Below are 27,500 nucleotides of genomic sequence, written 5' to 3'. Positions count from 1 at the left end.
GGCATCCACAGGGAAGACTAAACACACACACACTGTCACTCTCTTTGTCTGTCTGTCATACCCACACAGTCTACTGTGACAGGAAAAAGCTGACTTCTTTCTCCTTGGTGTTTTAAACAGACATTATTTTACCGTAAACAAACTGCCGTCTTGGCTTGTTCTTTGGATGTTGAAGCCAAGGCTTCTGTTAAGCACTGCTGTGACAAATGTAGTTATTATTTTCTACCTCTTCCTAACTCTAACCCTTTTCCTCTGTTCTTCTCTTTCTCTCTCTCTCTCTCTCTCTCGCTCTCGCTCTCGCTCTCGCTCTCGCTCTCTCTCTCTGTCTCTCTCGCTCTCTCTCTTTATCTTTCTCTGTCTCTCTCTCGCTCTCGCTCTCTCTCTCTCTCTGTCTCTCTCTCTCTCTCTCTTCCAGGCTGAGTCCCATGATGGTGTCCCATCTAACGAGACAGGAGATGTCATCTATAAGTCTGACAGGGACTACGGCTTCGTCTGTCTCAACAAGGACCAGAGCCACGGCCTCTGCCACAACTACAGAGTACGCTTTCTCTGCGGTAAACTAGGTACGGACACCTGTGTGTGTCTGTGTGTGTGTAGGGGGAGGTCTGTAGTTGGGTGCCCGTGTGCGTCTGTGTGTGTGTATTTGTGTGTGTCCACGTGCGTGTGTTTATTTGTGTGCCAACGGCTTTACCCTTAACTGTATAAGTGTGGGTTTTTTGTGTGGGTTACCCGGTATGCATGGATCCCTTATGATTGAAGAAGAGAACACTGCCAACTCAGTGACTTCACACACAGCAAAGCTACAACCATAGACACACAGTGCCTTCAGAAAGTAATCACACCCCTTGACTTTTTCCACATTTTGTTGTTACATCCTGAAAAAAATATGGATTAAATTTAGATTTTGTGTCACTGGCCTACACACATTACCCCATAATGTCAAAGTGGAATTAGGTTTTTAGAAATGTTTACACATTTATTAAAAATGAAAGTGAAAAAAAATCACAGATGTCAAAGGTGATTCTAACATGTATTGACTCAGGTGTGAATACTTATGTAAGTTAGATAATTTGTAATTGCATAATCGTGTAGCTGATGATTATGGATGAAGACTGTGAATAAAATAACTGTCATAACGTTCTAATACATTCACTGTGTTGTATTTTTAAGTCAATATATCAACAATACCCAATATCAGTAGTGTAAATGAATGCTTTTCTACCTTAATCAGTCAAACTGTCTCCATCTCCTCCCTTCCATAACTGTCACAGCCCTACTTGTCTCTGTGTAGATTGTTGAGCGTCATGTGTTAACATCATTACAGTCAGAACAGTACTGTAACATCATTACAGTCAGAACAGTACTGTAACATCATTACAGTCAGCACAGTACTGTAACATCATTACAGTCAGAACAGTAGTGTAACATCATTACAGTCAGAACAGTACTGTAACATCATTACAGTCAGAACAGTACTGTAACATCATTACAGTCAGAACAGTACTGTAACATCATTACAGTCAGAACAGTACTGTAACGTCATTACAGTCAGAACAGTACTGTAACGTCATTACAGTCAGAACAGTACTGTAACATCATTACAGTCAGAACAGTACTGTAACATCATTACAGTCAGAACAGTACTGTAACATCATTACAGTCAGAACATTACTGTAACATCATTACAGTCAGAACAGTACTGTAACATCATTACAGTCAGAACAGTACTGTAACATCATTAGTCAGCACAGTACTGTAACATCATTACAGTCAGAACAGTACTGTAACATCATTACAGTCAGAATAGTAGTGTAACATCATTACAGTCAGAACAGTACTGTAACATCATTACAGTCAGAACAGTACTGTAACATCATTACAGTCAGAACAGTACTGTAACATCATTACAGTCAGAACAGTACTGTAACATCATTACAGTCAGAACAGTACTGTAACATCATTACAGTCAGAATAGTACTGTAACATCATTACAGTCAGAACAGTACTGTAACGTCATTACAGTCAGAACAGTACTGTAACATCATTACAGTCAGAACAGTACTGTAACATCATTACAGTCAGAACAGTACTGTAACATCATTAGTCAGAACAGTACTGTAACATCATTACAGTCAGAACAGTACTGTAACATCATTACAGTCAGAACAATACTGTAACATCATTACAGTCAGAACAGTACTGTAACATCATTACAGTCAGAACAGTACTGTAACATCATTACAGTCAGAACAGTACTGTAACATCATTACAGTCAGAACAGTACTGTAACATCATTACAGTCAGAACAATACTGTAACATCATTACAGTCAGAACAGTACTGTAACATCATTACAGCCAGAACAGTACTGTAACATCATTACAGTCAGCACAGTACTGTAACATCATTACAGTCAGAACAGTACTGTAACATCATTACAGTCAGAACAGTACTGTAACATCATTACAGTCAGAACAGTACTGTAACATCATTACAGTCAGCACAGTACTGTAACATCATTACAGTCAGAACAGTACTGTAACATCATTACAGTCAGAACAGTACTGTAACATCATTACTGTCAGAACAGTACTGTAACATCATTACAGTCAGAACAGTACTGTAACATCATTACAGTCAGAACAGTACTGTAACATCATTACTGTCAGAACAGTAGTGTAACATCATGTCCTCTATGTCATTATACAGCCATCTGTCCACAATGCCATCATGAGCCATGGTTTAGGTGATTCTGATTTGATTAAGGCAATTTAGGTGTGTGTGTGTTTGTGTGTTTGTGCGTATGTGTGTGTGATATCCTTTAGCTGATAGATTGAAGGTGGTTTGGGGTATTCCCCTATTAGTCCATTAGTACCATGTCTATCCTCTTACAATGTTCTATTCATCCATGATCCTCCTAGACGTCAGCCCAGACAGAGGACATACTGTACAGCACATGAGTTATGAATAACACACACACACACACATTCAGCAGGAGAGTTATGGCTCCTCTTCATTGGAGTTTATTCTATTCAGTTAACCTGACAGCCCAGCTGCTCCAACTGATTTATGGGAAGAGTGTGTGCGTAAGGGTGTACTTGTGTCTGTGTGTGTTTTTGTGTCTGTGTATTTGATATAACCATATTGATTGACGTGTTTCTCTGTCTCTGTCCCTCCAGTGCGTCCCCAGGCCTCCATCTCTATAGAGCATCTATACAACAGCACTGTCCTGGAGTTAGATGAGCCAGCTGAAGGCTGGGGCCCAGGAGACAGAGTGGTGGTGGCCAGTACTGACTACTCTATGCACCAGGCTGAGGAGTTCACCATACTACCCTGCCCTGCCTGTGGGCCCACACAGGTTAAAGTCCAAGGTGAGTGTGTGTGTGTGTGTGTGTGTACATTTACATTTACATAATTTAGCAGACGCTCTTATCCAGAGCGACTTACAAATTGGTGCATTCAACTTATGATAGCCAGTGGGACAACCACTTTTTAAAAAGCGGGAACTGTGCTTCCGTAGAAGTAGGGGAGCTAGCAGGCCAGAGGTGGATGAACGTAGTGCCCTCGTTTGAGTGTAGGGTCTGATCAGAGCCTGAAGGTAAGGAGGTGCCGTTCCCCTCACAGCTCCGTAGGCAAGCACCATGGTCTTGTAGTAGATGCGAGCTTCAACTGGAAGCCAGTGGAGTGTGCGGAGGAGCGGGGTGACATGAGAGAGCTTGGGAAGGTCGAACACCAGACGGGCTGCGGCGTTCTGGATAAGTTGTAGGGGTTTAATGGCACAGGCAGGGAGCCCAGCCAACAGCGAGTTGCAGTAATCCAGACGGGAGATGACAAGTGCCTGGATTAGGACCTGTGCCGCTTTCTGTGTAAGGTAGGGTCGTACTCTGCGAATGTTGTAGAGCATGAACCTGCAGGATCGGGTCACCGCTTTGATGTTAGCGGAGAACGACAGGGTGTTGTCCAGGGTCACGCCAAGGTTCTTTGCACTCTAGGAGGAGGACACAATGGAGTTGTCAACCGTGATGGCGAGATCATGGAGCGGGCGGTCCTTCCCCGGGAGGAAGAGCAGCTCCGTCTTGCCGAGGTTCAGCTTGAGGTGGTGATCCGACATCCACACTGATATGTCTGCCAGACATGCAGAGATGCGATTCGCCACCTGGTTATCAGAAGGGGGAAAGGAGAAAATGAATTGTGTGTCATCTGCGTAGCAATGATAGGAGAGACCATGTGAGGATATGACAGAGCCAAGTGACTTGGTGTATAGAGAGAATAGGAGAGGGCCTAGAACTGAGCCCTGGGGGACACCAGTGGTGAGAGCACGTGGTGCCGAGACAGATTCTCGCATGCCACCTGGTAGGAGCGACCTGTCAGGTAGGACGCAATCCAAGAGTGAGCAGCGCCGGAGATGCCCAACTCGGAGAGGGTGGAGAGGAGGATCTGATGGTTCACAGTATCAAAGGCAGCGGATAGGTCTAGAAGGTCTATAAGAGCAGAGGAAAGAGTACCTGTGTGTATGTACCTGTGTGTGAGTGTGTGTGTGTGTGTGTATATGCAATGTAATGCTGCTGTAATGTCTGTTCTTTGCATCAGTAAGTTAAGTCTCCTTGTGAAAAATAAAAGTCTAAGGTTGACTGACCTAACGTATGTTGCAATAGCAACCGAGTCAAAGGTCAAGGTCAGGGATGCTTAACTGTCCCCTCGGTGTAGGGAGATGTTGCCCTTATACACTGATCTTGGGTCAGTTTAGCATTTCCCCCAGTAAAGGTTAAGGTTAGGAATGGGGGAGGGGAAGCTGGGTCCTCTGTAGCTCAATTGGTAGAGCATGGCGCTTGTAACGCCAGGGTAGTGGGTTCGATCCCCGGGACCACCCATACGTAAAAATGTATGCACGCATGACTGTAAGTCGCTTTGGATAAAAGCGTCTGCTACTTTCTTTCTTTCTTTCTTTCTTTCTTCCTTAAAGTATTCACTGAAATAGCACAGTTATTAAGGTGTGAACAATGATTCCATTTCATAGCTTTCACCAATCTAGACTGTGTGTATGTCTTTATTTTTTATTGGGTTCCCCAAGAAGCAGCAACTGTTCCTGGGCTCCACATGACAAAATACAGTGTGTGTGTGTGTGTGGCAGCGCTTTCAACCTTGCTGCCACAGCCTTGGCATGGATTGGTGTGTTGAATGATGGAGGGAGAGAGAGACAGAGAGACAGGGTACGTGTCCATAATGCCACCCTATTTACTATATAGTGCACTACTTTTGACTAGGGCAAATATGGCTATGGTCAAAAGTAGTGTACTATATAGGGAGAAGACAGGCCTGGGAATGAAGCACTGGTAATATTTGTGCTTGACCCAGATTTTTGCTTCCCAGCACAGATGCTTGACCTACTAAATCACAATCACTGGACTCGCTGTCCATACCTCTGGAATGGACCCTCTGTGCTTTTAGGGCAGTGAGTGTGTGAGTGTCTGAGTGTGTGTGTGTGATGGTTTTAGAACACACTGCTCATTGGGACGGACAGAGCGAAGCTTGTTTATGTGCTGTAAATAGCTGTTGGAGAGATTCTTGTGAACGCATAAGTGGAAGTTGTATAATAGTGTGTGTGTTTGTGTTTGATTCTACCATGTGTTTTACATTTCTCACACTCACACTCACATTAACAAGGTTTGAGTGTTCCAACTCCAAACATGCGTCCCAAATGGCAGCATGTTCCCTATGTAGTGCACTACTTTTGACCAGGGATCTAGTAGCACTATAAAGGGAATAAGGGTTCATTTGGGACACAACCCTAAAGCCTTCTAAAGTCATTTTTTTCTTGTTATGTGAATGGAGCCAAACCAAGTGACATCTTTGGCCAGACAGACTCACAAAATTCAAACAAGTATTCTGCCTCCCCACCACCTTTGTGTGTGTGCGTGCATCTGCCACACCATTATACAAGCAGAGAGACAAGAGTCAAACAAGTCTTCATTGACCGCAGTCTGAACCAGAGAGTGTGTGAGTGTGTGTGTGTGAGAGAGAGAGAGAGAGAGAGAGAGAGAGAGAGAGAGAGAGAGAGAGAGAGAATTTGCTGAAAGATCTCAGAAAGGCTCTCTCCTCCTGGGGCTGAACATGAATCTATTCCCAGGCTTCTGAAGGCCTCTGGGGCATCATAGTAAGTCATGAGCTTTCTCTCCACATCACATTCTATCTTATGTAATTGCTCTCCATCACTCTTTCTCTGTCTCTACATCTCTTTACCCGCAAGTGCGGGTATTCGGACAAGGCCACACACACAGACATACACACAGAAAAACACACACAGGTTAAAATAATCACAGAACTCTAACTCTAATCACAGAACTCTAACTCTAATCACAGAACTCTAACTCTAATCACAGAACTCGCTCACCCTCCTCTCTTATTATTTACATGTACATTTATGACAAAGCCAGGGGAGTGGTAACCAGGCACATAATTGCATTATTTCTCTCTCTCTTCTTCTGTCTTTTTCCTCATCTCTCTCCCCTGGGCGTAGTGGGGCGGTTAACACAACTCAGTCTTTACCTGTTACAGATTAAACACACAAATCAGCAGAGGTATGTTCTCTCTCTCTCTCTCTCTCTCTCTCTCTCTCTCTCTCTCTCTCTCACACACACACACACACACACACACACACACACACACACACACACACACACACACACACAGGGATTAAACTCACAAAGAGACAGAGGTATGTTTCCACATTTCTGTTTGCACACAGCCTAACCACAAACACTCAGATGGAGGTGGGACACAATGTGCTGCTCTTTCATCCACATAGCCTTGATTTTCATCAGCCTGAGGGATTTTATCTTTCTCTATCTCTCTCTCTCTCTCTCTCTCTCTCTCTCTCTCTCTCTCTCTCTCTCTCTCTCTCTCTCTCTCTCTCTCTCTCTCTCTCTGTCTCTCTGTCTCTCTGTCTCTCTCTCTCTCTCTCTCTCTCATCCTTCCATTTTCTAAATATCACATACTATAAAACATGACATTTTTGCATACCTAATATGCCTACTATTTAGAACGCAAATACGGGTATTCAGGCACTGTTTTTCTCTATCGCTCTCTCTCTTTTTTTTCTCTTCTCTCTCCCATCTCTCTCTTCCAGCTCTCATCTAAAACTGGCACGTGACCTGGCACAAAGAGCTACACAAAGATCTGCACTCTCTCCGAAACTCTCAAACAGTATTTTTTCTCTCAGTGTTTGTTGTTCTCCGGTCTCTCTCTCTCGCTCTCTCTCTCTCTCTCTCTCTCTCTCTCTCTCTCTCTCTCTCTCTCTCTCTCTCTCTCTCTCTCTCTCTCTCTCTCTCTCTCTCTCTCTCTCTCTCTCTCTCTCTCTCTCTCTCTCTCTCTCTCTCTCTCTCTCTCTCTCTCTCTCTCTCAGGCTAACATACTGGCCCTTCATTGAGGAGTTCCTCTCCTGTGTTAGTATAGTTTGTTTGTGTTAAACAAGGTTGTCATCAAGACTTGTTCAGAGTGTTTGCTCAGATGTCTAGCATGCCACAAGTGGCTTTGTCTCTAATTCACTATCCTCTAATTGACTATTTCCTATATAGTGCACTAATTTGACCAGGGCCCATAAGTGTGTGTGTGTGTGTCTATGCCTATGTGCATGGAGCTAGAATAAACAGCATGGAAAAGTGAGTGAGAGTGTGTTTTTGAAGATGGTTATCTAGATCAAATATCTAAACTCATCATGAGGGGCCGCATTGGCTAGCACACATGCAGTCAGAGCCGACCCTAGCTGCCCCGCCCCCACACACACACACACAAAATTAAGTTGAGAACCTAACTGAGCTTTTTGGGGAAATTGATCCGTGTGCCACGAGCCACCAGTTGGCCCTCCCTTAACCAGATAAGAGGACTGTAATATCAAAGGGATAAACATGAAAATATCTGTTATTAGACTAGTAGGTCAAACCAGGCTACAGCAAGACGGTGTGTGAGGGTGTGGGTGTGTGTAGATGTGTGAGGGTGTGTGTGTGTGTGTGTGTGTCCTGTGTGTGTGTGTGCGTGTGCGTGTGTGCGTGCGCGTGCGTGCGGATGCTTGCATGCTTTTTGTTTGTTTGACATTAAGAGCAGAACGTAGTTCACTCTGATGAAGACTTCCACAGTAGATACATCAATGTTGTTTAAAATTCCCTAAATAATGAGTTGTTTATCTAGAGGCTGCACCTCTGTTTTCTAGGTCTATTAATTAGGTGTGTGTGTGCGCACGTGTGTGTGTGTTAAATCTATTTTAATCACTAACCCCTTTCAACTTTGATATACCTATTAATTTAATGTATGTATTAATTAATTCAGCTCGTAGCCCTCCAGTGCTGCACAATTAGAAGCTCTTGATAACGTGTCTCTGCATGTCTTTCTTGGCCGGTGGTTCATAGTCATATTAATGTGTGCATCCAAATAAAATCTTTAATATTTTTTGACCATGATTATCTCACACAGGCAGAGAGACAGAGAGACAGGGAGACAGAGAGACAGAGAGACAGAGAGACAGAGAGACAGAGAGACAGAGAGACAGAGAGACAGGGAGACAGAGAGACAGAGAGACAGAGAGACAGAGAGACAGAGAGACAGAGAGACAGAGAGACAGAGAGACAGAGAGACAGAGAGACAGAGAGACAGAGAGACAGAGAGACAGAGAGACAGAGAGACAGAGAGACAGAGAGACAGAGACAGAGAGACAGAGAGACAGAGAGACAGAGACAGAGAGACAGAGACAGAGAGACAGGGAGACAGAGAGACAGAGAGACAGAGAGACAGAGAGACAGAGACAGAGAGACAGAGAGACAGAGAGACAGAGAGACAGAGAGACAGAGAGACAGAGAGACAGAGAGACAGAGAGACAGAGAGACAGAGAGACAGAGAGACAGAGAGACAGAGAGACAGAGAGACAGAGAGACAGAGAGACAGAGAGACAGAGAGACAGAGAGACAGAGAGACAGAGAGACAGAGAGACAGAGAGACAGAGAGACAGAGAGACAGAGAGACAGAGAGACAGAGAGACAGAGAGACAGAGAGACAGAGAGACAGAGAGACAGAGAGACAGAGAGACAGAGAGACAGAGAGACAGAGAGACAGAGAGACAGAGAGACAGAGAGACAGAGCGACAGACACGCAGTTACACAAACACACACAGACAAATTCTCATTCCTAATAGGGTCACGGTATGTTCTCCAACTCTCTCCATTCATCAGTGGAGGATGCAGTTTGTCAGTGTTGTCAGGGGAGCGCCAGTAACATGGCGAAAGGTGGCCGTGATTCTTTCCAACGGCTCCCTCAAGGCAGACCATGTCAGAACCAACAGTACCCAGGTATCTAACTCTTCCTGTCTCCTCCGCATCATTAACAATTGGGAGAGAGAGGGGTAGACGGGGGGCAGGAGCGGTGGAAAGAGAGAAAGAGGGTGGAGAGAAGGGGGGCCGGGGGAGAGACAATGGGGGAGAGATTGCTATCAGTCTTTATTGCACTGATGACTAAGTCCTGACAAGTGAACCACTCATTTCCTTTGTGCACAGAAAGGTTTTATCAGTAAAGGAGGGTTGTACTCGGATGCGTGGGTGACCACCTGTGTCTCAGATTCTTTTACACTTATGTTTCATTTAATTCCATTTTTTCTTCAATAACTCTTTGGCATTTTAATTACTGTGTTCGTGTCTAGTGTGTGGGCGGGGAGTCAGAGCTGTTCTGTTTTTAGATTCCTTCCTTTTTGTTTTGTTCTTTTTTCGTGTTCTTCTCTTCTTTTAAGAAGTCATGTAATATGATGCCAATAGTGAGGAGAGAAGACTGAACCTGGGGAAAGTGAATGTTCTGAACTCATTAATATTTCTTTAGTGTCTACTTGGATCATTAGAAGTCTCACAGACAGTGGGCCGTTCTTGTCTCAACCTCTCCTCTCACTCTCTCATTTCCTCTCTCCCTTCCTCTCCTCTCATCTCGTCATGTGTATATTCCCTCCCCCCCCGCTCTCCCCCTGCTCTAATAGTTATCATCTGTCATATATCTAGCTCCACAGTAGCTGGACTGGCAGACTCATTCTGTGACCTTTAACACCCACCATCACAATCTTCCACAACCTCCCTCCATTAAGTCTCTTCCCATTTATCTCCCTTTCTCTCTGTGTGTTTCGTCTGCGGCCAACTGCAGAGGGGTTCTTGTGACAGCTGTGAGGTGGTGACATCTTCACACTATAGGGAGATGTCTGAAGAGACACACACACACACACACACACACACACACACACACACACACACACACACACACACACACACACACACACACACCCACAAGATATCACAGTCTGACTTCATGTCACGATGTTCTGTGACAAATGTGTTAAATTTAGGCACACAGAAACAACTGGGTTCAATCCCAATCTCGTTTCTGGCTGTTGTTTTTTGCCCCTAGTGGCCGGTTTTGATGGCGTCTCCCAACGTCCTGGGGACCTGCACAAATGTCGAATTTCGCTTTGTATCGCGAGTGATCTCTCTATACACACACACACACACACACACACACACCCAAGCACCCACTCTATTTTCTCTCCCTCAACTTTCAGCCTAAAAGGCCTTCTAAAATCACAGGGCAATTTTCTCCCACTAGTGTAAATTGACTCTAAAGAACAACACTAAAAACATTCTCTGGTTGCCTTCTGAGAGCGATGCTCTCATGTGTTCCAGGCAAGTGCTCCGGTGTGTATATTCTATGTGTGTGTGTGTGTGTGTGTGTGTGTGTGTGTGTGCATACATACAGTACGTTTGTGTCAGGGAGGATTTTAATTTATCTGACATTTGAGAAATTGACCAGTCATCCATATGCATTGGGTACGTAACCCATTAGGGCTTCCACCCATGCAGCCAGCGCCATCAATAAACGAGGGATATTGTCCTTAAAAACAGCCTAACTAATTACAAAACAATATTCCTTATGTTTGGATGCATAGAATATGCTAAACTTTAAAGCCTATTGCTTTATTGCTTTTTCTTTTTCTAAAACAATCATTGTCCACCTCACGGCTCAGCTGTCGGAGATTTGAGCACTAAATGCTTCAGGGCATTGCATGCATAGGTCTATAGACTTAGGTGTCCACTATAAGAGGAAGAGAAGCTAAGGGCTAGCCCCAGAGAGAGAGATACAGTATGCCGGCGGCATGCTATACGACACCGACATTCATTGATTTATTCTTGTCAGATAGGATACTGCGTCTGCTATACAGATATAGGCGTACAGAAGGAGGCTAATTCGTTAATTTTCGATCCGAATATTTTGTATAAAGATAAGCATTATATTGTTATACTATAGGAGTAACTAACTCTGGTAGGCCTGAAACAGTCTTCCTCACCTCAAGTTCAACTGTTGGAGCCAGTTGGAGAGCTGGTGCACACAGCCTTCATATAACAGTATAATAGGCTAATAACCATACCACACCAAACCTTCTCAAAAGTTGCTTTAACTTTATATCCAAAGTAAGTCAAGCCATTGTTTATAGGGAAAATACGAGCAGGATATTATCCTGCGGCAAACACAACATTCAAGTTGGAACTTAATTTGTCCAAATAAAATGACTCAACAGAATGAAACAAAACACTTGCGAACTGGTTTAAACCTTAATAATAATAATATGCCATTTAGCAGACGCTTTTATCCAAAGCGACTTACAGTCATGTGTGCATACATGTTTACGTATGGGTGGTCCCGGGGATGGAACCCACTACCCTGGCGTTCCAAGCGCCGTGCTCTACCAGCTGAGCTACAGAGGACCCCCTTCACAAACGTTTTCAACAGTCTACTACATGTTATTGCAGCAATTACCAAGAAAGACTAGTACCTACTGTACCCAACAAATGACAGCAATAGGATAATGGTATTTATTTTACAACAGACCTACTGTACTTATAACCTATCTTAAACTAAATGTTGTAGCAGGGCTCCAGACTAACATTTTCCCCTGGTGGCACTTGTGCCACTATGTTTTTCAGTTGGAGGCACAAGTCCATGATTTGGTCGCACAATACATTTTTCGCGGCATTACGCAATATACATTTTTTTTGTAGGCCTATCATCTTATAAAATTCATAGTGCTTTATTAGAAAGTGTATTAGACTACTGAGATGTTATTGAAGAAATAAGTTGTTTCATCATCTTTTCATGTTATGATAAAACATATTTTAATGAGCAACCTAATCCAGTGATTGTCATGCATTTTGGGTAGACATTTATGCTATTGTTATATTTTACTGTTAAAATTGGGCTCCAGAGTTTTCTGATTTTATTTTTCAATGCTCTAAAATCATAGCCTAATTTATTTGGGGCTAATTCACCACCTGAGTAAGTGGAAAAACAAAACACATTAGCTAGATCACTAGCTCTACAGATAATACCCACTACTAGTAGCCATGGATTCATCTAACAGTACATTTAATGTAAAAAACAACAACATTGCAGTTGTAGGCCTATGCACTCGCAATGGCCAATAAGAATTTTGTGCGCTCCATATCTCAAAGCCATATCAAATATCTTGCTTGTAAAATAGTTGCTTTTGAGCTCAAAGAAATCTACAGAAAACTGAGAACATTCTCCACTTGTGACACCAGGATAGCTGTGTTTTGCCCACAATTGGATTTAAAAGTGTTATACAATCAGGACACTTTTCTTTCACCTGGAGCATTTTTCCCCGCGGGAAAGGAGAGAGAGAGTGCCTCTCTCGACACAGCAGCAGGCCCCAGCGAAACAGGTACAGGGGCAGGTAGGCAGACATTTTCATTACAGGAATCATGAGGATAATGTAATTTACTGTTTGACCAAATCATGGTTTTAGCCTCATAAAAACTAGGACGTTTTGAGTGAGGTGAATGAATGTGCAGCTTGCACAGATGCGACCAATACATGTTTTAACTCGCCCAGCAAGACTAAATGGTCGCAGTCTGGAGCCCCGCCATGTAGGCTTTTCACTACGCTCTAATTTTTCTTCAATGAAAAAAGGTCTCTATCTTGACAATCAACAGTAGCCAAGGCTCCTCTCTCGCTCTCCACTCAACAGCAGTCCAACCCCGGACAATTTGGCTGGCTACAATTTTATTTATCGGCTTTTCATTTATTTTATTGGCCAAAAGCCGGAAATGACCAGCTAATGGAAACCCTGGTGTCTGTGTGCATTCGTATGTCTGTGTGTGTGTTGCCAGGTGTGTTCTAACTCTTTGTGTGTGTGTGTGTGTGTGTGTGTGTGTGTGTGTGTGTGTGTGTGTGCTGCCAGGTATGTTCTAATTCTTTATGTATGTGTATGTGTAGGTAAGCCAGTGTTCCTCCACATGGGTGAGGAGGTGGATGGGGTGGACATGAGGGCAGAGGTCGGCCTGCTGAGTCGCAACATCCTGGTACGCGGCGAGATGGAACCTGTTTGCTATGGCAACGAGGCCTGCAAGTTCTTCGCCTTCGACACTTTCGGAGGACACGTGAAGGTAATTTAATTAACATGGCATTAATTGTTCGCCTATCCACCCCTCCAATCTATCTATTCATCCCTCTATCTACACCTTTACTTTATTCATCCTCTCTTCATCCTTCCATACACCCCTACATCTTCTCTTTATCCTTCCATCTACTTTCATCTTTTATTCATCTTTCCACTGATCCAAACTTGTAGATATCATGTGAAGGGCTGGACAATCCCGGTAACTTCACTTCCTTAACCTTTTACTGCAGTGGGCTGAAACAGGGTCACACAGAGTGTTTCTTGGTAGTCTTAAACAAATCTACTTTGAAACAAAAGTGTACACCTCACACACATGGTTATGGGCTTAAGAAAAAGAAGACACCTGTACCATGTCAGATATAGAGTTGAAATGTATTACATTTTGAGTTTGCATCCCAATATTACACTTTATATACATCACAGAAGACTGAAATATAACAAAACCGTTTCACATAGAAACACTAGATTTTCGGCGGGTTTTTGAAATAAGGTTTATTAATTATGAAAAATATTAGTAACGTTCCACCCATGAGGCCTTTAGGTCATTTGACCGCATGAAAGGACTTGAGTCTAGGGAAGGTTACCGGAGTTTTACAGCCCTGATCATGTCTTTCTGTTCTGTTTGTCTACCCTTTGTACTTCTTCTGTACCTTGTTGCCTTCACCAGAAGAAATTGACTGTTGTTTTGGGCTATACAGTTAACATAAAGTTTACATTAAGAAACCGATCTCATCTATTGTCCTTACATGTTAGGTGAGGGTAAGGGTAAAGATGATAAAGTTTGGTTAGATGTTGAGTTATAAAGCACCACCCTTCCGTCCCCTTGTAGCATGGCTAGACGCCCAGGCTCTGGGGAGCACAGTTAGGACAGAGAGAGCTGAGACTGTCACACACGCCAGCCAACTACACTATTACAGTAATGATGTCATCAGATGACATATGGTGACGCAGGCTGTCATGACTGTCAATGACATCTGTAATATCATCGTTATGACAGTGGTATTTCGGCTATCATTAGGCCAGTGTGATTCTATGACAGATGGACAGACGGACAGGCAGGAAAACACACACACCACACACAGAGCACCATAACAGCTATGGATAATATTAATACCAAATACCAATCCTGATTTAAGGAAGCAGGCAGGATAATGTTTACACAAATAAACAATTGTCACTTTGCTGACAGGGAGTGTCACATTGGGCGAATTTTTTGTATAATGTTATATTTGACATTACTGTAATTAGGTTTGGCAGAACATTTCAAATGAGTAAACGTTTCTTGGAAGCTCTTTTGATTGAGTTCTGTCTAAATGAGGCCACATTTTTTATTTACAGCACAGAAACAATGTGTGAAGGGCAACCTAGGAGGGAGATACACACACACACAATGGCACACTGGCATAGTCTTTAGAATGAGTTGGATTGCATCCTGTTCAATAGACAGCTGTTTATTGAAGCTGTCAGTCATAAGCTAAGACCTGGGCTGCGTCCCCAAATGGCAGCCTATAATAGTGCACTACTTTTGAGCAGGAAATGCAGGGCTCTCATTTGGGACGCAGCCCAGGAGAAGAACCACAGCCAGTATAAAATGGAGCCACATCCATCTTCACTGCCTGCAAATTCTTCCCAATACATTCTAGTCAACCACATTTTAATGAAGAATTATGGGGGGGAAATAATCTGGGTCAGATTGGAGACATCTTGGCCTGTACGGAAATATTACAAGATATATATATATATATATATATATATATATATAGAGAGAGAGAGAGAGAGAGAGAGAGAGAGAGAGAGAGAGAGAGAGAGAGAGAGAGAGAGAGAGAGAGAGAGAGAGAGAGAGAGAGAGAGAGAGAGAGAGAGAGAGAGAGAGAGAGAGAGAGAGAGAGAGAGAGAGAGAGAGAGAGAGAGAGAGAGAGAGAGAGAGAGAGAGAGAGAGAGAGAGAGAGAGAGAGAGAGAGAGAGAGAGAGAGAGAGAGAGAGAGAGAGAGAGAGAGAGAGAGAGAGAGAGAGAGAGAGAGAGAGAGAGAGAGAGAGAGAGAGAGAGAGAGAGAGAGAGAGAGAGAGAGAGAGAGAGAGAGAGAGAGAGAGAGAGAGAGAGAGAGAGAGAGAGAGAGAGAGAGAGAGAGAGAGAGAGAGAGAGAGAGAGAGAGAGAGAGAGAGAGAGAGAGTATTCCTCTGGTGGAGCCAGAGGGACATATCTCATACATTGACGTGTCAGTCCCCAATACTCTCACACATGAATAGATAGACGTAGACACACACACCTGAGCTGGATACAGAAATCCTATTCTCATGCATGGAAAGTCTTACTATCTTTTTATCCATCTCTCACTCTTTCACATTCAAATGTTCTCTCACACTTTCTCCTGTCTTTCTCTCTCGCCCTGTCTCACTCTCTAACAGTCTCACTCTCTAACAGTCTCACTCTCTAACAGTCTCACTCTCTAACAGTCTCACTCTCTAACAGTCTCACTCTCTAACAGTCTTACTCTCTAACAGTCTCACTCTCTAACAGTCTCACTCTCTAACAGTCTCACTCTCTAACAGTCTCACTCTCTAACAGTCTCACTCTAACAGTCTCACTCTCTAACAGTCTCACTCTCTAACAGTCTCACTCTCTAACAGTCTCACTCTCTACAGGCTCACTCTCTAACAGTCTCACTCTAACAGGCTCACTCTCTAACAGGCTCACTCTCTAACAGGCTCACTCTCTAACAGGCTCACTCTCTAACAGTCTCTCTCTAACAGTCTCACTCTCTAACAGTCTCACTCTAACAGGCTCACTCTCTAACAGGCTCACTCTCTAACAGGCTCACTCTCTAACAGGCTCACTCTCTAACAGTCTCACTCTCTAACAGTCTCACTCTCTAGCAGTCTCACTCTAACAGTCTCACTCTCTAACTGCCTCACTCTCTAACAGTCTCACTCTCTAACAGTCTCACTCTCTAACAGTCTCACTCTCTAACAGTCTCACTCTCTACAGGCTCACTCTCTAACAGTCTCACTCTCTAACAGTCTCACTCTAACAGTCTCACTCTAACAGTCTCACTCTCTAACAGGCTCACTCTCTAACAGGCTCACTCTCTAACAGTCTCACTCTCTAACAGTCTCACTCTCTAACAGTCTCACTCTAACAGTCTCACGCTCTAACAGTCTCACTCTCTAACAGTCTCACTCTCTAACAGTCTCACTCTCTAACAGTCTCACTCTAACAGTCTCACTCTAACAGTCTCACTCTAACAGTCTCACTCTAACAGTCTCACTCTCTAACAGTCTCACTCTCTAACAGTCTCACTCTAACAGTCTCACTCTCTAACAGTCTCACTCTCTAACAGTCTCACTCTCTAACAGTCTCACTCTAACAGTCTCACTCTCTAACAGTCTCACTCTCTAACTGCCTCACTCTCTAACAGTCTCACTCTCTAACAGTCTCACTCTAACAGTCTCACTCTCTAACAGTCTCACTCTCTAACAGGCTCACTCTCTAACAGTCTCACTCTAACAGTCTCACTCTCTAACAGGCTCACTCTCTAACAGGCTCACTCTCTAACAGGCTCACTCTCTAACAGTCTCACTCTCTAACAGTCTCACTCTAACAGTCTCACGCTCTAACAGTCTCACTCTCTAACAGTCTCACTCTCTAACAGTCTCACTCTCTAACAGTCTCACTCTAACAGTCTCACTCTAACAGTCTCACTCTAACAGTCTCACTCTAACAGTCTCACTCTCTAACAGTCTCACTCTCTAACAGTCTCACTCTCTACAGGCTCACTCTCTAACAGTCTCACTCTAACAGTCTCACTCTCTAACAGGCTCACTCTCTAACAGGCTCACTCTCTAACAGGCTCACTCTCTAACAGGCTCACTCTCTAACAGTCTCTCTCTAACAGTCTCACTCTCTAACAGTCTCACTCTAACAGGCTCACTCTCTAACAGGCTCACTCTCTAACAGGCTCACTCTCTAACAGGCTCACTCTCTAACAGTCTCACTCTCTAACAGTCTCACTCTCTAGCAGTCTCACTCTAACAGTCTCACTCTCTAACTGCCTCACTCTCTAACAGTCTCACTCTCTAACAGTCTCACTCTCTAACAGTCTCACTCTCTAACAGTCTCACTCTCTACAGGCTCACTCTCTAACAGTCTCACTCTCTAACAGTCTCACTCTAACAGTCTCACTCTAACAGTCTCACTCTCTAACAGGCTCACTCTCTAACAGGCTCACTCTCTAACAGTCTCACTCTCTAACAGTCTCACTCTCTAACAGTCTCACTCTAACAGTCTCACGCTCTAACAGTCTCACTCTCTAACAGTCTCACTCTCTAACAGTCTCACTCTCTAACAGTCTCACTCTAACAGTCTCACTCTAACAGTCTCACTCTAACAGTCTCACTCTAACAGTCTCACTCTCTAACAGTCTCACTCTCTAACAGTCTCACTCTAACAGTCTCACTCTCTAACAGTCTCACTCTCTAACAGTCTCACTCTCTAACAGTCTCACTCTAACAGTCTCACTCTCTAACAGTCTCACTCTCTAACTGCCTCACTCTCTAACAGTCTCACTCTCTAACAGTCTCACTCTAACAGTCTCACTCTCTAACAGTCTCACTCTCTAACAGGCTCACTCTCTAACAGTCTCACTCTAACAGTCTCACTCTCTAACAGGCTCACTCTCTAACAGGCTCACTCTCTAACAGGCTCACTCTCTAACAGTCTCACTCTCTAACAGTCTCACTCTAACAGTCTCACGCTCTAACAGTCTCACTCTCTAACAGTCTCACTCTCTAACAGTCTCACTCTCTAACAGTCTCACTCTAACAGTCTCACTCTAACAGTCTCACTCTAACAGTCTCACTCTAACAGTCTCACTCTAACAGTCTCACTCTCTAACAGTCTCACTCTCTAACAGTCTCACTCTCTAACAGTCTCACTCTCTAACAGTCTCACTCTCTAACTGCCTCACTCTCTAACAGTCTCACTCTCTAACAGTCTCACTCTAACAGTCTCACTCTCTAACAGTCTCACTCTCTAACAGGCTCACTCTCTAACAGGCTCACTCTCTAACAGTCTCACTCTAACAGTCTCACTCTAACAGTCTCACTCTCTAACAGTCTCACTCTCTAACAGTCTCACGCTCTAACAGTCTCACTCTCTAACAGTCTCACTCTCTAACAGTCTCACTCTAACAGTCTCACTCTCTAACAGTCTCACTCTCTAACAGTCTCACTCTCTAACAGTCTCACTCTCTAACAGTCTCACTCTAACAGTCTCACTCTCTAACAGTCTCACTCTCTAACTGCCTCATTATCTAACTGTCTCATTCTCTAACTCATATAACGTCTCTACTTCCTACACACATAAAGTGATTGGGCCGCCACTCCTCTAACCTGTCTCTCTCTCCCTCCCCCTCTCCCCACATCTCTCCCTCCCAGGTGGAGCGTGGCTTTAGGTCGGTGCAGGTGTCCGGTGTAGAGCTGCAGCACATGGGTCAACAGTCTGTGGGTCACTACCCTGTCCACTTCCATATGAACGGAGACGTGGACCAGAAGGGAGGCTACGATCCCCCCACCTCCATCAGCGATCTGTCCATCCACCACACCTTCTCCCGCTGTGTCACTGTGCATGGCTCTAACGGCCTACTGGTGAGTTACATGCATGCACACACTTTGCCATGTGGTACCATACATTTGAGAGTATAAAAGTGCTGCTGGTCGGCCGTTCAGTTGTCACGACGACTCCCGCCTTCGCCCAGCCTCTCCACCATCTGTCAGACCACCTCTCACACCGTCTGTGTCTGTGTGTGTCTGTCTGTGTGTGTGTGTGTGTGTGTGTGTGTGTGTCTGTGTGTGTGTGTGTGTGGTTAAAGAGGTCTTATGTTATCTCAGCGTGCTTAGCAAGACCAGAACATGTGTTAACCAGAAGCTCCAGGAGAGACAGACACTGGACTGAACCATGTGTGGGGGAATTCACATGGCATATCCTATCTACGTCTATAGTGACTCCATAAAAAAAAATGTTAAAGGGGCAATCTGGGATCAGTACATCGATGTTTGGACTTTTAAATTAATGATATGCCTAATGAGGTAGATCAACTGTCTTACCCCTGCAGAACCCCAAATATAAGCTGTATACCAAACGAGTGGCGGGGTGCCAGCTTTGCTGTTTTTCGAATCCCAGATTTAAAATAAGTTAACTGAATCAGTACGGTTAGCACATTCACAGAAATATTTTTGAACCTCACTTGACAGGATTCTTCCATTCACGCAGACACAGAAAAAGTACAGTCAAACACATCCCTTTTATTACCGGTACTCTCTAACGGCTGTGTAGCGGAGTTGTCGAGAGACATTATGAGGCTCCACATCTTGGGTTGCAAAATTCGGGTAACTTTCCCAGAATCCCAGATTTTTCAGAAATCCTGATTCCGGGAATCTTTGAACCAGGCCTTCTAGAAAAGCTGGGACTTTTGGGAAAGTTGCTGGAATTTTTCAACCTTACAAGAGTTTCAGGAAAGCCGAGCCACCAACAGAATGATAATGATGATGATAATAATCATATTCATGATTATGCATGTTGCTAATTGCTGTTGTGAACCCAGGGACATTATTAACTGTGGACGTTACAGGGTCATAGACAGAGCAACTAAATAGAAATATCATAAAATGATATGAGAACAGGTGGGATTGTGTGTGTGTGTGTGCAAGCTCTTGGCCCATCCTCATGCCCGTGCGTATGTGGTGGAGGGTTGTTAAAGGTGTCCTGTTGTGTTGCCACGGCAATCAGAGAATCCATCCGTTGCCATAACGAGGAGATGTCCTGTTGCTACCCAACATGGTTTGTCTAAACCAAGGCTCCTGAAAATTGGGTACAAACTGGATAGAACACAATTGTGTCCTGTTACATTTCAGGCGTTGGAAGGAAATGGAAGATAGATGGTGAGATACTGAATTCTCTGAGATGTTATCTCTCTGCTTCAGCTGCATCCCAATTAGTACCCTATTCTATTCCCTATATATTGGAATAGGGGCCCTGGTCATTTTAGTACCCTATTCTAATCCCTATATAGTGGAATAGGGGCCCTGGTCCCTTTAGTACCCTATTATATTCCCTATATAGTGGAATAGGGGCCCTGGTCCCTTTAGTACCCCATTATATTCCCTATATAGTGGAATAGGGGCCCTGGTCCCTTTAGTACCCCATTCTATTCACTTTATAGTGGAATAGGGGCCCTGGTCCCTTTAGTACCCTATTCTATCCCCTATATAGTGGAATAGGGGCCCTGGTCCCTTTAGTACCCTATTCTATTCCCTATATAGTGGAATAGGGGCCCTGGTCCCTTTAGTACCCCATTCCATTCCCTTTATAGTGGAATAGGGGCCCTGGTCCCTTTAGTACCCTATTCTATTCCATATATAGTGGAATAGGGGCCCTGGTCCCTTTAGTACCCTATTCTATTCCCTATATAGTGGAATAGGGGCCCTGGTCCCTTTAGTACCCTATTCTATTCCCTATATAGTGGAATATGGGCCCTGGTCCCTTTAGTACCCCGTTCTATTCCCTTTATAGTTGAATAGTGTCCCTGGTCCCTTTAGTACCCTATTCTATTCCCTATATAGTGGAATAGGGGCCCTGGTCCCTTTAGTACCCCGTTCTATTCCCTTTATAGTGGAATAGGGTCCCTGGTCCCTTTATTACCCTATTCTATTCCCTATATAGTGGAATAGGGGCCCTGGTCCCTTTAGTACCCTATTCTATTCCCTATATAGTGGAATAGGGGCCCTGGTCTCTATGGGCCCTGGTCTCTAGGGGCCCTGGTCTCTAGGGGCCCTGGTAAAAGATAATGCTCTATATAGAGAATGTGACGTTTGAGACTCAGGCCCTAGTCTCCTCTCCTTCATCAGATGTAAACATATATTCCCCAGGATTTAGCTCAGCAGGCTAATACGGTCTTGTGTTAGCAGAGGTAGTTTGGTGAACTGTTCTCACATGAGGAGACTTCCCCAAACCAACCGCAAAGAAGAGGTGAGCAAGCTAGTGTGGCAGGCAGAGTAATATCTTTCTTTAAAGGGTTTAGCTCAGTGGAATGATATGGATCACACCATCTGATGAGTCTGGGTTTTCAGCCCAGTGCAGATGACAGAGAAGAGACAAGGTGGGAAAACCACTTCCTTCAGACATGCATATGTGCCATTCAAAGTAAATGCGTGCATGGTTTGTCAGGGTTGGGGTCAATTCAGAAAGTAGGACTAAACCAAATTCCAATTCCAGATGTTCCTCATTGACAAGCATTGAAGGTATTGGAATTGGAAATTCAGCGCATTTGAATTGACTGGAATTTAAATGGGATTGACCCCAACCATGGTGTGTGTGTGTCTACCCCCCCTCTCTCTCTCTCTCTCTCTCTCTCTCTCTCTCTCTCTCTCTCTCTCTCTCTCTGTCCTACCAGGTAAAGGACGTGGTGGGTTACGATGCTCTGGGCCACTGTTTCTTCACTGAGGACGGTCCTGAGGAGAGGAACACGTTTGACCACTGCCTGGGGCTGATGATCAGAGCTGGTACCCTGCTGCCCTCCGACAGGGACAGCAAGATGTGTCGCGATATCACACAGGGAGCCTTTCCCGGATATGTGGCCAACCCACGACAAGACTGCAGGTAGAGGAGATATATAAATCAATAGAAGTGTCCCCTAGGTACAGATCTAGGATCAGTTTCCGCTCACACAATCCTAACCTTAACCATTAGTGGGGAAGATGCAAAACTGATCCAACTAACTTCACCTCTACACATATAGATACACACACGTGTGAGAGTGTGTAAGATGGATACATACAGACATAGCCATAGGTAGATACATGTACACACACACACCTCTTTGGCATGTCCGTATAAAATGAGTGTCCTCTGAACTGATATTGCTGTCACCTTGGTAACCTGCTATGTCTGGTGTTAGAGAGACAGAGTATGTTTAATGCATAAGAGACACGCTCAATCAGAAGATACATCACTGGAATAAGACTGAGCTTTACCTTATCTTACCTTAAATCACACACACACACACACACACACACACACACACACACACACACACACACACACACACACACAGCTTATAACCTGGCTGTCTCATTCTCTACACATGTTCTCCATTCCCTTTTCAAGTTGTGATTCTAAGGCTAGAAGTTTGGCTAAAAGTCTGGGTCCCACATTAATTAGAGTATTCAAATCTGAGCTTTCTCTAGTTGTCGGTTACTAGGCCTGCATCCCAAATGGCATCCTATTCCCTACACAGTGCACTACTTTTGACCATGGTCCTATGGGCCCTGCAGGGTCAAAAGTAGTGCACTATGTAGTGAATAGGGTGCCATTTGGGATGAAGTCCAGAAATTTGCCTTACATTACAATTCATAGAAACAATTGAAAAGCTAGACACGTCACTGATAAGCAGACAGGTGGAGACATTGATACTGCAAAGCCATGAGAGAAGGTCACGTTAGAGTATGTGTACCTTGCCTCTCCTCTCCATTCCTCTCCCCTCCTCTCTCCACCTCTCCCCACCTCTCCCCTCCTCTCCCCTCTTCTCCCCTCCTTTCCCCTCCTCTCTCTCCTCTCCCCACCCCTCCCCTATTCTCACCCTCCTCTCCCCACCTCGCCCCTCCTCTCGCCTCCTCTCCTCTCCCCACCCCTCCCCACTTCTCCCCTCCTCTCCATTCCTCTCCCCTCCCCTCCCTGCCTCCTCTCCCCTCCCCTCCTCTCCTCTCCCCTCCTCTCCCGTCCTCTCCCCTCATCTCCTCCCCCATCCTCTCCTCTCCCCTCCTCTCCTCTCCCATCCTCTCCTCTCTAAGTATTTATTTGTTGTAGTGGGGAAATGTCATAAAAAATATATATATATCTTCCATTTTTATTGAGAAATAATTGCTTTCTGTTCAGTTCATACAATACTATGTATTGTTAAAAAAATTATGTATTACAGTGTCTGTAATGAAAAATAAAACATATTTATCTTCCAAAACCTGTAGCTGTTGGAATGAAAACATGTTGCTCACCTCTCTACACTACAAAGCAACACAATATTGATTACTAGAATATCAGGCTGGAGAAGTTAATGCTTGATCCCTTAATAATATGTTTTCAATATTGCTGACAAATTTAAGATCAATCTGATGTAAAGTGAAGCCAGTAAAAATAAATTGCAATAGAGTCAAGATCAACAAATGACTCTTAGTACAATCAACTGGAACTGGTTCACTCATAGACTGTAAAAAACTGGTGGCCTATTTGTATAGATCATGTCATGTAGCACTAGGCTCTGCTAACGTTAACTACATTCACTGTCAATGCACAATATTTGTTCAACAGTTGTAAAAGGACTATTAGAAAATCTATAAGAACAGCAGTTAAACTGTACACGTGTACCACCACTTCATCCATGCTTAATAACATCAACAATGGGTTATCGTTTTGTAAGATATCTAGCATGCATTGACATTTACATGTGTTGCTATGGTTACACCGTACCAAAAGCTGAGCAGTTTGTCTCACAAAATAGACCAGAAAGTACATTTTCTACTAATCATTTCAATACTTACAGATTAAATGTCTTTCCACATCCCTTTAATTGGTTTTGGCTGCATACATATGTTGCACATCGTGGCATTGATGACAAGTTGGGTATTTTAATGTGGGGAGTATGATGATGGAGGCCCGGTGGCTTCAAAGGCTCTTATTGGCCAAGACACAGCATCAGCTATCCAGGGTTTATATACGTTATTGAATGTCACCCACCTAGAATTATGAGGTGACAGAATTATTTTTCCTCAGTAAAGTTTTGCAGATTCCCCTCTTCCCCCACATCTCCTCCCCCCTCTCTCTCTTTCTATCTATCCTCTTCCCCCACATCTCCTCCCCCCTCTCTCTCTTTCTATCTATCCTCTTCCCCCACATCTCCTCCCCCCTCTCTCTCTTTCTATCTATCCTCTTCCCCCACTTCTTCTCTCTACTCTCTCACCCCTCTCCCCACCTTACTCCCCTATTCTTGCTCTACTGTATTCACCCTCTTCTGCCATCTCTCCTCTCCCCTCTCTCTATCGCCAGACTCCTCCTCTCCTCTCCTCTCCCTTCTCATAGCACAGAATGAGTATTAAATTAAAATGCTGAGAGGAATAAAGCAACAAACAACTAGAGAATATCTACTAAAACAGATATGTGAGACTAGGGCTGTTACGTTGACCCTATGTGTTGATGAACTATGGACTTGACTACTTCATTTATAGACGTCTGCCCTTTGGGTCCAACCCTCTGTGTGTGTGTGTGTGTGTGTGTGTGTGTGTGTGTGTGTGTGTGTGTGTGTGTGTGTGTGTGTGTGTGTGTGTGTGTGTGTGTGAGTTTGTACATTAGCACAGATTTGTGTGCCTCGTAAAGAATAACAGTTCCACCCAGATGTTTAAATTACAGAGTAATATATGCATTCACTGCACTTCTCACAGTAATATATGCATTCACTACACACACACACACACACACACGCACGCACACACACACGCATGCACACACACACACACTCAGATGAACATTTTATTTTAAAAGGCACATAACACCTGCACTTAACGCACCACCCCACCCGGAGCCTCTGTGCATCAAATTGTTTTTCACTTCCATTCATTATCCCTGGCATCTAGAGGATTACATTCACATTCAAGTACATGCAAGGTGTATGTGTGTGTGTGTGTGTGTGTGTGTGTGTGTGTGTGTGTGTGTGTGTGTGTGTGTGTGTGTGTGTGTGTGTGTGTGTGTGTGTGTGTGTGTGTGTGTGTGTGTGTGTGTGTGTGTGTGTGTGTGCGTGTGTGTGCGTGTGCGTGCGTGTGCGTGCGTGCGTGCGCGTATATTACTGAGAAGGCTGTAATTTCCCAATCTGGGCTGACCTGAAGCAGTAGCCCGTAAAAAGAGAGAGAGGGGGAGGAAGGAGAGAGGGAGAAGACGAGAGAGAGAGAGAAAGATAGATGGAGGTGAGAGAGAGGGATGGAGGTGAGAGAGAGAGATGGAGGTGAGAGAGAGAGATGGAGGTGAGAGAGAGAGATGGAGGTGAGAGAGAGGGATGGAGGTGAGAAAGATAGATGGAGGTGAGAGAGAGGGATGGAGGTGAGAGAGAGAGATGGAGGTGAGAGAGAGGGATGGAGGTGAGAGAGAGGGATGGAGGTGAGAGAGAGATGGAGGTGAGAGAGATAGATGGAGGTGAGAGAGAGGGATGGAGGTGAGAGAGAGAGATGGATAGAGGAGAGAGAGGGAGGAGAGAGAGGGATGGAGGTGAGAGAGAGAGATGGTGAGATAGAGGGATGGAGGAGAGAGAGAGGGATGGTGGAGGAGAGAGCGGGAGGAGATAGAGAGGGATGGAGGTGAGAGAGAGATGGAGGTGAGAGAGAGATGGAGGTGAGAGAGAGGGATGGATGGAGGAGAGAGAGGGAGGTGAGAGAGATAGATGGATGGAGGAGAGAGATGGAGGAGAGAGAGGGATGGATGGTGGAGAGAGAGAGAGAGGGATAGATGGAGGAGAGATATAGATGGAAGCGAGAGAGAGAGAGAGAGATGGAGGTGAGAGAGAGGGATGGATGGAGGAGAGAGAGAGAGAGGGAGGAGAGCGAGAGGGATGGATGGAGGAGAGAGAGAGAGAGAGATGGAGGTGAGAGAGAGAGATGGAGGTGAGAGAGAGATGGATGGAGGTGAGAGAAAGATGGAGGTGAGAGAAAGAGATGGAGGAGAGAGTAGACTTGTTGGATGTGATTGCTAACCAGCGTGAGTCAATTCTACACTGCTGTGACAATTCTCACTCATTACCCAAAGCTGCTTATCCACACCCGCACACAGGTATACACACACACACACACACACACACACACACACACACACACACACACACACACACACACACACACACACGAGAGAGGCAGATAGCTGAAATTACTTTTTCAATATGTACTGTACATGTTAGAGCAGCAAAAGGAGGAGTAATCACACAAACTAATAAACACACTGCATGGACGCACACACACACACAGACGGTGTGTTTTGTGTACTCTGCTGTGCATATTCCCCTGTCCGCTGACAGGCAGGTAATATATTCCCCTGTCCGCTGACAGGCAGCTAACATATTACCCTGTCCGCTGACAGACAGCTAATATATTCCCCTGTCCGCTGACAGGCAGCTAACATATTACCCTGTCCGTTGACAGGCAGCTAACATATTACCCTGTCCGCTGACAGACAGCTAACATATTACCCTGTCCGCTGACAGACAGCTAACATATTCCCCTGTCCCCTGACAGACAGCTAACATATTACCCTGTCCGCTGACAGACAGCTAACATATTCCCCTGTCCCCTGACAGACAGCTAACATATTACCCTGTCCGCTGACAGACAGCTAACATATTCCCCTGTCCCCTGACAGACAGCTAACATATTACCCTGTCCGCTGACAGACAGCTAACATATTCCCCTGTCCCCTGACAGACAGCTAACATATTACCCTGTCCGCTGACAGACAGGTAATATATTCCCCTGTCCCCTGACAGACAGCTAACATATTCCCCTGTCCCCTGACAGACAGCTAACATATTACCCTGTCCGCTGACAGACAGCTAACATATTACCCTGTCCGCTGACAGAAAGCTAACATATTGCCCTGTCCGCTGACAGGCAGCTAACATATTACCCTGTCCGCTGACAGACAGCTAACATATTTCCCTGTCTGCTAACAGACCGCTAACATTGTCCATGGTATTGGGTTCTGCTTCAAACCACATGGAACTATGCATCTCTTAATTAATTGATCCCTATACTGTATATACACACATACACACACACCCACACACACACACACACACTCACACACACAAACACCAACCCCCATTCCCAGTGATCATGAATGCCAAACGTCAGTATCTGTTGTCAGTGTGTGATGTCTAGCTGCCATAACATTAGTGTGTTTGTGCCTCCAGGTGTTCTTGGGGAATATG

General features: G+C 44.6%; 1 protein-coding gene across 1 annotated transcript in view; it reads left to right on the top strand.

Annotated features, from left to right (window-relative positions):
* The window catches only part of LOC121582951 (cell migration-inducing and hyaluronan-binding protein-like), a 127,907-nt gene that overhangs the window by 79,298 nt on the left and 21,109 nt on the right, over nt 1-27,500 (top strand). Inside the window, exons 10-14 of the mRNA XM_045223996.1 lie at nt 416-563; nt 3,179-3,370; nt 13,308-13,477; nt 18,925-19,134; nt 21,939-22,144. Coding sequence (XP_045079931.1) covers nt 416-563; nt 3,179-3,370; nt 13,308-13,477; nt 18,925-19,134; nt 21,939-22,144 — 926 coding nt within the window. The remainder of the gene's footprint in view (nt 1-415; nt 564-3,178; nt 3,371-13,307; nt 13,478-18,924; nt 19,135-21,938; nt 22,145-27,500) is intronic.

The sequence above is a fragment of the Coregonus clupeaformis genome, chromosome 12, assembly GCF_020615455.1.
Source record: "Coregonus clupeaformis isolate EN_2021a chromosome 12, ASM2061545v1, whole genome shotgun sequence".
Lineage (NCBI taxonomy): Eukaryota > Metazoa > Chordata > Actinopteri > Salmoniformes > Salmonidae > Coregonus > Coregonus clupeaformis.
This window is presented reverse-complemented; position numbering and strand designations above follow the sequence as displayed.